At 42.8% G+C, this 12040-nt stretch overlaps 1 protein-coding gene across 1 annotated transcript in view; it reads right to left on the bottom strand.

Annotated features, from left to right (window-relative positions):
- clec16a (C-type lectin domain containing 16A) overlaps positions 1-12040 on the bottom strand; it is a 173844-nt gene that overhangs the window by 102734 nt on the left and 59070 nt on the right. The window contains exons 10-12 of the mRNA XM_084329463.1: positions 6024-6321; positions 2872-2983; positions 640-740 (exon numbers count right to left, since the gene is read on the bottom strand). Coding sequence (XP_084185589.1) covers positions 640-740; positions 2872-2983; positions 6024-6321 — 511 coding nt within the window. The remainder of the gene's footprint in view (positions 1-639; positions 741-2871; positions 2984-6023; positions 6322-12040) is intronic.

The raw sequence follows: 12040 nt of genomic DNA, 5'->3' as shown, positions 1-12040 counted from the left end.
CCTGATAAAACATAACAGGTCACAATTTATACCTGATAAAACATAACAGGTAGCAGTTTATTAGGGGTGTGGACATTTCTCGATTCTAAGATGCATCCCATGCATTCAGCATCGATGCAGTGACCGAACATAATCGATTATTCAAATGTTTAAAAGAATGTACTCTCTTGCTAGCTTTTATGTTATTTTACAATGTAGCACTTTGGGAGTTGCTCCACAACTATAAAGCGCCATACAAATCAAATATATTATTATTATTATTGTATTATTAAAGCTATTGCTCTGGTCATGCATCCACTCATAGAAAATACAGCACCAGGCTATTCTAAAAGTATTGATACCAATACTGATAAAAAAAAGAAAAGAGTATTGAATCGTGTTTAACAGCTGGGTATCAAGATACCTTTCTAGGATCTGTATCATGCAACACTAGTAAAGACATTTATTTTGACATTCTGATTTAAAGGGGACATGCATTGCTATTCCTAGCACTATTTGGGCAACTTTACACAATTCCTGTGAGTCTATGGAACACCTCTGTAAGGTTTTATAAAAAAAAATTCATTGTTTTATATTTCTAATCAAGTACTCAAAAGCCAAATTGTTCTCACTTTGGGCTTCAACGGTACCCAACCGTACCTTTGCTGTATGAGACGGCGTAGAGCAGGCAGAGGACGAAGAGAGCATGGTAGTCGTCACTGGTGCAGTCCAGAGCACTGTACACCATGTCTAGGAACGGTCTGCACGCACACGCACACACACACACACATCATTTTGATTAGATTGTCCACTGTTGTGGAAATGTGCCAATCTTTTACACTGTTCATCTTTTCACGAAGGTGATGATAACAGGGAGTGATGGAGAGATAATTCAGTCAGGAAGATACCCATGTGGAGTGTGACGTACCTGGGTACGTGGGTTGGTCATTACCATTATTACTGTATTTATGACACCTTCTGAACATCAGGTTAGTATATTTAATGTGTTGTGTTTTGTATGTGATGTGTGTGTGTGAACATGAGAGCTAATGCTGTCTCTTTTCTCTCCCTCTCAGGTGCTGCCCGTCCCTACACTGAAGAGTGCTGATTGCCTAATGAATGACAGCTGCTGGCAATCACCTCGAGAGGGATGAGTAGCCAAATACCTGACAGCACACACACGTCTGGGCGCCTCATTCTGTCAATTGCCAGTGACCAGAGTAGAGTGAGGTTGCCATTGTTTGCCACTGTGGTGGAATTGATACTGTGCTTATCTACTGCTTCGGGTGGACTAAAGTACTGGTATATGTATATAGATATTGTTGGCCTCTGCGCCACTCCTCCATTGGAGTAAGTATTCTCTTGTTGGCTTTAGGCCTAATCCCACTGAGTGTGGAATTGTACCTTTGGTACCTTTGCTGGGGGTTTTCCCAGTACCAACCTCTGGCTGGTTGGTGAGTGTCTGTGGGCGCGTATCTAGTTTACTTTGTATTATACTTACCTTGTGTGTTCTCCCTTTATCCCTCTCCCTGTTTGTTAATTGTTTGTGGGTTGTTTTTTCCCTTTGTTGCCTATTTAAATATCAGTGGAGGTTTAAATCCCTACCCGGCATAATAAATATAATTTACTATTTTTGGAACAACGTCTTGTGTTTATTATTACCTACCTGCCCGGGACTGTTTTGAAAGCATTTACTGAGAGAGGCTGCTTTTGCTCATGTGTAGCCAGCTCCACTTATTATTCTGTGTGGTCCTTAGACCTTTGTACATGACATGGAGTCTGTGGAAGAGGAATGGGAGTAAACTCTGTGCAGTGTAGAGAATGTGACAAATGGTGTCACCAAAGATGTTCAGGTTTGGAAAATCTGAGGGGAGAGGGATTTTAGATGCCTATCTGGGAGATGTGACTGTGCGGCGGGAGTGGAAAGGACGGTGAGGGCGAGAGTGGCGGCGGCGTGGAGGAAGTGGCGGGAAATCAGTAGGCTACTGGTGAATCGAAACATAGAGATAAAGATCAGAGGAGGAATATATGAAGCATGTGTGAGATCAGTTCTCCTGTATGGTTCAGAAACGTGGGCAATGACAAAATGGGTGATGGTGGTGTTAAGGAGCTGCGATCGGAAGATGTTGAGGTATGTGGCGGGAGTCAGATGAGATGAGATCTGTGGTGTCAGGGAAATTGATTTCAAGGTGATGGACGTCTCAGGTGGTTTGGACATGTGAGAAGATCGGAGGAGGGGGGGGATGTTGAGAGGGGTGGAGGAGATGATTGTGGATGGGCGGAGGCTGGGAGGGAGACCGAAGCAGACGTGGAGGTAATGTGTGGGAAATTATATGAGGGATCTGGAGATACATGAAGACATGGCACAAAACCGTGCCCAGTGGCGTGGAGTCATCGCCCCGTCCAACCTCACTGTAGGGGGGGGGAAAGGACGTAAAACGAAGATGATGATGATCTGTGCTCTTTCTTTCTTGTGTGTATGTGTGTGTGAGTGTGTGAGTGTGTGAGTGTGTGAGTGTGTGAGTGTGTGAGTGTGTGAGTGTGTGAGTGTGTGACTGACTGACTGACTGACTGACTGACTGACTGACTGACTGACTGACTGACTGACTGACTGACTGACTGACTGACTGACTGACTGACTGGGCAAATCAAGTCGAACGAATCCAAAGTAAAATAGAAGTAGTTTGAAGTTATGTAAATCAGAATCCTCTATTATAATGTGTCAACATCATCATTTGCAAGTAGAAAATAGGGCTAGCGTTTCAAAAAGTATCAGGACTAATGAATAGAAGGGCTAACTGACCTCCAGTTTTGAATTTGAAAACGCAGTTTCTCACATACAGTAGGAACATTTACCATGATAGCAGGTTTATTTTGACAGTGACGGGGTACCTGCTTCTCTGTGTGTGCGTTCGGGCAGCTGCAGCTGTCTTCTCCTCGTCTGTGATGTTCTGTTCCGTCAGTTCAGCCACTTTACACTTCTCCATCACCACCATCTCTATCTCTGCACGCACACACAAGCAAAGAGTGAGTATTTATATAAATACACACAATATTGTGTGAATGTGAATTTCACAAAAATGGACACCACACTCTCTCACACACACGCACACACACACCACCAGTGATCATGACAGTGTAAAGTAATTCCCCCTACTCTCTGCACAATGCTTATTTATTTTGCACATGATCTCACACACTCTAAATGGTTTTGCACACATTCATCTAGTTTTAGTTTCATTGAGAGTAAATTAGTTTGAATATGGCCACCAGTGATGTCATCGGAGACATTGAATCCTTGTGTTGTGTTAATTACAGCTCAGTGAAATGACAAGGTAGCAGTCCCTATAGGACATGGAATAGTTATTTTTTCCCAACTACATCATTTCATGGTGCTATAATAGGGACTGCTACTTTGTCAATTGACTGAGCTGTAATTAACACAACACAAGGATTCAATGTCCCCAATGACATGACTAGGATGGCTTAGAGTAGACGACAAAGTACAGCAACTTGCAATGGGCCTGGTCTACAAGATACACTACACGACTAAGGTACCCATGTACATGTCAAAATACTTCCCAAAGGTCAGTGAATACCATGACCACAACACCAGAGGGAGCTCCACAAATCATGTTAAACCCAGATTCGGCTCAAACAAGGGAATAAACACGTTTCACAATTATGCCACATCAATGTGGAACGCCGTACCCACAGCGGTAAAGGAATGTAAATCATTACCCACTTTCAAAACCACTCTCAAAGAGCACCTACGGGAGGCTGCAATTCGAAACTGGCCCCTGTAAATGTCCTAACCCAACCCCCTCCAATGTACAGTAAATGTCCTAACCCAATAATACACGAGACCCTCTTCTTGGGACCAAGTAAGGTTTCGTTGATAATCGAATGTACAGTTACCCCCCACCCCGCCTACCCAAACCGCCGCCCCCACCCCACCCCACCCACCTCCAATGTACAGTTTCCCAGTTTCTGGTATGTCATAAATGTATAGATGTAGCAGTATTGTCTATCTGTATGTCATGTATGTCATATATGTTATGATGAATTGAAAATGGGGGACCCAGATGTAAACAAGACGAAAGTCTTTCTCTGGTCTGCATCCCCTTAACAATTGTGTGTATTGAGCTGTACTGTATTGTACCCATTCTGCAATCTGGTAGGGCTGCAACTAACGATTATTTTGGTAATCGACTAATCTGTCGATTATTTTTGTCATTCGATTAGTCGACTAATCTAACGATTATTTTTGTCACACCCTCAATCTCTGCTTCCTGTGGGCATGGCTCCTTCTCCAATGCATGTTTTACCTCACATGCTCAAGTCTGCACACCTGTGAATGTCACCCTGTTGTCCAGTCCCTCTGCCTTAACAGTTAACTTAACATAACATGATGATCCCATAGCAAATTAAAATAATGACTCATGAAACATTTGAATTTGGATCTTAAGCAACTTTAAATCAAAATTTATTTGAACAATACAACAAGATAAATAAATTAAATAATACAAATGAAAGTGGAAGTGTTTAAATAACTAAAAAAAATATATAGCAGACTTCTTAGTTTAACATCCCAGGGAACTAATGGGATAACTGGGGATGTTGTTTGCTCCTGACAAGAGTCTCAAAGTCTGGGGTGATGCTACGAGAAAGCAACTCTGAGGTCATGCTCAATGTCCAATCTGTTCCTCTGCTTTGTCTTCAGCTGGACCAGAGCCACTTTCACAAAGATAGGTAGTGCAAAAAAAAATTACTAATAGACGCAAAAATTCTGCGTCAATGAGTTTTTATGATCGACGTCGTCGATTATGTCGACTAATCGTTGCAGCCCTAAATCTGGTAATAAAATAATCAATCAATCAATGGTGGCCATATTCAAACTAATTTACTCAATAACTGTCAAAACTAATTGAATGTGTGCAAAACCGTTTAGTTTTTCTACTGTATGTGTGTGAGATTATGTGCAAAATAAATCAGCATTGTTTTTTGTGTCCCTTTACATGGGGAATTCTACCAACAGTGTTGACCATAAGTAGATTTGTACATGATACTGAAAGAAATAGCTTGAAAAAGTGTTTGAACCACTCAGTGCTTTGACAGGGGTTTTCTATACTAGCATAGTGACAATTGCTAGGTAGTGGGCTAGCTAGTGCTCTTTGCCTGTTCAAAGCCTCCAGGGTGATTGCTCCCTTAGTCAGTTAAGAAACCCAGACCCATGTCACCTGTCCAATTCAATCTGGCTTAGTCCAGGGAGAGAGGGGATCACTCTAGACTGGTGGAATGTCCTTGTATTTACGAACACACACACACACACACACACACACACACACACACACACACACACACACACACACACACACACACACACACACACACACACACACACACACACACACACACACACACACACACACACACACACACACACACACACACACACACACACACACACACACACACACACACACACACACACACACACACACACACACACACACACACACACACACACACACACGAGAGTGAGAGACAGGCGGAGAAGTGAGGAGCACAGGATGGATGGTGTATCACCGTGGAGACCATGGTTGCCATGGTAATTGTGGTGGTGATCGGTGGTAGCCGTGGAAACCATGGGGAATGACGAGATGTCAAAAGACAGGAAGCAGCAGAAAGAGGCCTCATCTCAAAACTGGCAAGAGAAGGTTTATCTCTTCACCCCCATTCCCTCATTCTATCTTTTGCTCTTTCACTTTCTTTCCGTCTGTCTATCACTCGTTCTTTTTCTACATATACAGTATGTTTTTAATGGTTTAATGGTTAATAGCTTTCGGTTAATAATTGTTATCCTTGTTTATTCTCTTTCTCTTGTCAGTTTGGAGAGGAGGGGACTCTGCCGTGGTGACTGCTGGGTAATAAGGGTGCATCATGGGAGACTGGATCCGATTGGTGGTAGTGAGCACGCACGCACAGACACACACACACAAACACACATAGAGTCCTGTACTCCCTGTTGCACAGACACTCACCTTCCGCTGTCTCCCCACTTGCTCTGCTGCCCTTTGTACTCCCACCTCCTCCTCCCTCTGTACCTTTGCCCTTCTCCCTCTCTCGGCCTCCATCCCTCTCTCCCGCTCTGCCGTCCTCCTCCCAGCCCTCCTCTCCTCCCACTCCTCCTCCGGTCCTGTCCTCTTCTTCTTCCTCTCCCAGGTTCTTGTAGTTGGGCCGTTTCTGGGCTCGCTTGCGCCCCCGGTGGCGGGACAGCTCCAGTGAACGCTCAAGGGATTCCGAGGGCTTGGCGAATCGGCGCACGCCACCTGCACTGGCCTGGGGGGATAGAGGAGAAACAGAATATAACATGTTCACTATGCTGAACTGCTGTATAAGCTGAACTGAGAGATGGTGGGGGGGGGGGGGGGGGCAGAGGGAGGGGGAGAGAGATACAGGGAGGGAGAGAAAGGGGACATTTAAAGCAAGAAAGAGGGATAGGTCAGAGAGAGTGAGAGAGAGAGAGTAAACTGCAGACGTGTGTGTGCGTGTGTGCATGTGTGTGTGTATGTGTGTGGCACCTGTTTACAGGCTATGTTCTGGTAAACCACTCACGTTCTGAGCCAGTGCTGAGAAATTAATGGAGGTCAATGAGCAGCATGATGCACACACATCACAGCCGCCCTCCACCCACACTCGCATGCATTAAAATAGTGCACTTTCAGATAAACTGATGAATGCAATCTACCTATGAAATAAAAACACCTGCATGTAAAAAAAAAATGTTTTAACATACGCAAATACACATAGATCCAACTAGTGCACTTGCAAGCAAACAGGTGTATAACACGCACCATGCAAAGACACAAAAAATGGAGTGGTGGGTCAAAAACATGTACCTTTTCTATCTCATATACACACACACACACATAATAATAAATAATTAATAATACATTTTATTTATAAAGCACTTTTCAAAACCCAAAGACGCTGAAAAGACGCATGCACACACACACACATGTATACACACACGCACGCACACACACTTCTCTTCCAGGAAGAAGATCTGGGTTAGAGGAGCCACCTCTTTCAGTGTTTCATCATGTGACCTCATTTCCTGCCACATCACAGCGAGACAGGAAGTGCCTTTTGACCTCCTGTCCTAAAAAAATAATCCACAACTACCGCTCTGTTTCCCATTTACAATAAATAACAATAAGCACTATACACTCAGGTTAATGCAAAGATATGCAAAGAGAAGGTTTCTGTGCACATTTACCAGTTGGGGGAAATGTTGGGACATTAAAATCTACATCAGAAGATATGAATTTGCCTTTCATTCAAACCCAAATGTAAATTTTGACAACCCAAATGTAAAGCCTGCGTTTGAAATCATTGTCTTATCTCAGTGCTGCAGGTTATTCCCTGACACTTCTTCTGCACATTTATTTCACCAAACAACTAGGGATGCACAGATACAGACACTGGTATCGGATATCGGTCCGATATCAGGTTAGGATTAGGGTAGGGATGCTCGATATTGGCTTTTTTACCGATACCGATATACCGATATTGTGCAACTCTTAATTTCCGATACCGATATATGCAGGGTTTCCCCTCCCAAAAAACGGAATAATTTCAGGTAATTAACATTACATATATCTTGTTGTGGAATTAACACAACATTATGCATACTTTTGACAATAAATAAAATCAGAATTTGTTCTTACTTGCTTGCCTGGGTAAATAAAGGTTATATAAAAAAAACAAAATAAAAAAACGATACCGATATTTTCCGATATCACATTTTAATGCCAATATCGGCCGATAATATCGGACATCCCTAGTTAGGATAGAATATCAGTATCGGAGAACTTCCAAGAAAATACCAAGAAACAAGCCAGAAATCAATGGTCAGTGACTTGATTTGCAAAACGTTTGATACGTTAACTCTCTAATGGAGAAAAAATGATTATATCTCAATATTTTTCTTGTTTACCGACCCCAGAATGACCGTCCAAGTCTACACTGTTCATTAAAAGTAACGGATTGGATTGGTACTGGGTATCGGCCGATACTCGAAGCTCCTTTTTGTCATTGCCCATTGTGAAGTGCCACAGAACAAGTGACACTTTTGGACAATGACATCCTGGGTCGTTCCTATATGACCAGTATAAATAGCTCTATGATGGCTCTACTTATAAAAAATGGAACTGAGCCTTTAAATGTCTCCATAGAAGGGGCCGGTGTCTGTGAAAAGGGAGTGAACCTGCGGAATGTGAGGCCATAGAGAAGAGAGGGGCCACTATAGCCGTATAAACTATTTTTCACATGTAATAATTATGGAAACATATATACTGTTGGTATAAAGGTATATATATATAATGCTATATTAATTATATGTTTCATAATTCTCTGCTTAAAAAGAATGATATGCTTGGCGATGATACCTACAGAAGGTATCATAACCCTTGCCTGTCCTGCCTGCATTCTCTTACTGTTCTGCCTGTTCTGTACTGTTCTGCCTGTTTCTCTTACTGTTAGAGTGAGTCAGAACGAAAGAGGCCCCATGCAGTAAGGGAGTGACCGGCTGGAATGCAAGGCCAAGAACAGGGAGTCCTGAATCTATAGAGGGAAATCTTAAAAAACTATATAACAATTAAATGTTTAATGTGTACAGTAAAAGTTTTCATAAATGGCATGCTTATAATTAATAGGAATTAACTGTCATTAGAGAATAATACTAAAAGAATGATGGGTAAAAACTGCTTTCTGGAGGAGATCTTTTAGGAAGCTTGATAAGAAATCCTAGGGATGGCTTCGTGCCCGGTACCATGTCACGTGATCCCCACAGACAAAGCAGTTGTCTGTTCTGAAGGAATAAGGGACTTTCTGTTACTTAAAAACCACTAGGTAACGAGAAGTAACGTTAGTACCAAGAAGGAGGAGCTCATACGAATTACGTATTGTACTCTGGTTTGCTAAACAAAAATGACAGCCTGTGACTTCACTGTGTTTAGACCAATCGGAAATATTGTAAGATGGATATAAAAGGGACGGTTGCCCTTTCAAGAGCCAGACTTTTTTGAGAGATGAGAAGAATGGTGCGAGACACTGGGCACAAGCCGTGCATGATGAGCTGTTCTGTTTTCTGCTTATTTTAAACTGAATTGGGTGCTTTCCACTTCAGTCTCTTCTTGTAACTAGCTTTTTCTAATTAAATTTACCTCTTTATAAATATGATTTGTATCCTTTCTTCTGACCAGACGACCGGACGACCGGGTAAGCATGAAATGTGTTTTGCCTTGTAACTTCACCCTATTGCATTTTTGATTAATAATGCAAAATAGAATAAGTGGCTTTATCCCTGCATTAAGGACTAAAGGTGGATTCTGTATAATGGGATTATCAAGTAAAGCCATATAGTGATAATACGTGTACTTAGGAGACATATGATTATGTATTAATGCAAAATAGAATAAGTGGCTTTATCCCTGCATTAAGGACTAAAGGTGGATTCTGTATAATGGGATTATCAAGTAAAGCCATATAGTGATAATACGTGTAACGGACCAGTGCAAATAAAATAAAAGATTCCGCAACTTCAATCACTCGACCTAAGGTCGATGACTGACGGGGGTCGGAACGGTGCATTCGCTGTCTCTTGTCGGTCAGTGGTAACAACAACATTTTGTAGACTCGGTTGGTTCTGCGTGTCAACCACTTCACAGGACGCTGTTTGAGGTCAAGATAAGCAGACCAATGAGTTATGAAGTTATCGATCTGACCTAAGAGCCAGCGTGGGCATTCAACACCCATGTTTCTGAACCATACAGGAGAACTGATCACACACATGCTTCATATATCCCTCCACTGATCTTTACCTCTATGTTTCGATTCACCAGTAGCCTACTAATTTTCCGCCACTTCCTCCACGCCGCCGCCACTCTCCCCTCACCGTCCTTTCCACTCCTGCCTCACAGTCCATCACATCTCCAAGATGCCTATTGCTTAATAACAGCGGAGCAGTGCTGCCGTTGCTTCCGCGTTTTCCCTGATTGGCTGCGACACGCCCCGCGGCAGGCGCGGCAACCGCAGAGCGGAGCGGCAGAGCTTGCGGCATTATGTAACCGCCCTAATCCGCCATGATTTTCATTCGGCGCTCAGCTCAACTGGCAGCGCAGCGGTCCTGCGGTCCGTTGTTGACAAGTTCGAATCCCATCAATTTCAGGTTAAGGTTAGGCATTGTTTCGGAGTTGGTTATGGTTAGAACGGTTAAGTTTAGGCGCTGTTAAGGAGCTGGTTAAGGTTAGAGTTTGTCTTAGAGAATGGCAATATTCTTTCTATGGTTAAGGTTAAGGTTAGGCATGGTTAAGGTTAAGGTTAGGCATTGTTTCGGAGTTGGTTAAGGTTAGAACGGTTAAGTTTAGGCGCTGTTAAGGAGCTGGTTAAGGTTAGCGTTTGTCTTAGAGAATGGCAATAGACAGCCTATTTCCGCACTGCCGCTCTCCCGCGTTGCCGCGGTCACATGGTCAAATTGTCACATTCTTGCACTGCTCCGCTGTTCACTCCCTGTTATCATCACCTTTGTCTTGTCGATATTTATCTTCATTCCCCTCTTCTTCATTCCATCCCTCCACTCAACAAACATTCTCTTCACTTCCTCCTCCGAATCTGCCGTCAGCACTAGATCATCAGCATAAAGCAGCTCCCACGGTGCTTCTCCTCGTGAATCTCTTGTTGCTTCCTCTATTATAGTAATGAAGAGCAGTGGGCTAAGAGCCGAACCCTGGTGCACACCTACTCCAATGCCAAAGTCCTCCGATGTCCCATCTACTGTCTTGACTCTCGAAGTTGCTCCCCCATACAGGGACATTACAGCTCTCACAAGTCTCTCTGGTATCTTCTGCCTCATAAGCGCCCATTCTATAGCACTCCTTGGTATTTTGTCAAATGCCTTTTCCAGGTCTACAAAAACGTGATATAATTTATTTTTCTTCTCTATACTTTTCCTGCATCTGCCTCCATACAAAAATTGCATCGGTCGTTATCTTCCTGAGCAGAATCCACACAGTCTCCTGTCCACACTTATCAATCTCCTCAGCCTTTCCTCCAACACCCTCTCAAAAACCTTGATTCCATGTTCCAGCAGTCTAACTCCTCTGTACTTTCCGCACTCAAGTGCATCTCCTTTCCTTTCAATCATCTTTTATTATTGTCATTTAATTTATGTATGTGTATGTACTGTATGTATGTATGTACGTGTGCGTGTGTGTGCATGTGTGTGTGTGTACATCATACAATATGCTCTCTAAAATCAGTTAAGGGGGTAAAGAAAATGCGCATGAAAATGTCATTACATAATTATTTTGAGTGAAAGATGTGGTTTATTAATCCTGTCTGATCAAACACTGACGAGGAGCGCCCTCTCACCGCAACGGGAATGAAAGAGCAGAACACCAAACAGAAATGTAAAGCAGAGTACAGTGGAGTCCTGGACTGGGTTTGGGGCGGAGGACGAAGGTGATCAGATCATATGGTAAAGCTTGCCATGAGACGCCAGGCAGAAAAAGGGCCGGTGTGAGGGGATCCTTCACTGTGGACACTATTTGTTGGCAGAACAAAGACACAGCGCACAGACTGGTATATGTTAAGGGACTTATTATAATCATCATATTGGCGTGACTGTATGCATCAAAGGGTTAAATCAAGCATTTTTAAGTGCTTTAGAGGAAATGTAAAAATATCGCGATATATATTGTGCATCATGATATGGCCAAAAAATATTGAGATATCATTTAGAGGCCATATCGCCCAGCCTTACTGTTAAAGGGACACATCACCAAAAAACAAGGCTGATTTAGTTTGCACATGATCTCAGGCACTCTAAACTAAATGGTTTTGCACACATTCATTTAGTTTGACAGTTATTGATGACAGTGATGATTGTGTTAATTACAGCTCAATGAAATGACAAGGGAGCAGTCCCTATAAGACAGGGTATTGCTATTCTTTCATCTACATCCATCATTTCATGGAGCTGTAATTAACACAATAC

This window comes from Notolepis coatsorum, assembly GCF_963971535.1.
Source record: "Notolepis coatsorum genome assembly, chromosome: 14".
In the NCBI taxonomy this organism is placed as follows: Eukaryota; Metazoa; Chordata; class Actinopteri; order Aulopiformes; family Paralepididae; genus Notolepis; species Notolepis coatsorum.
This window is presented reverse-complemented; position numbering and strand designations above follow the sequence as displayed.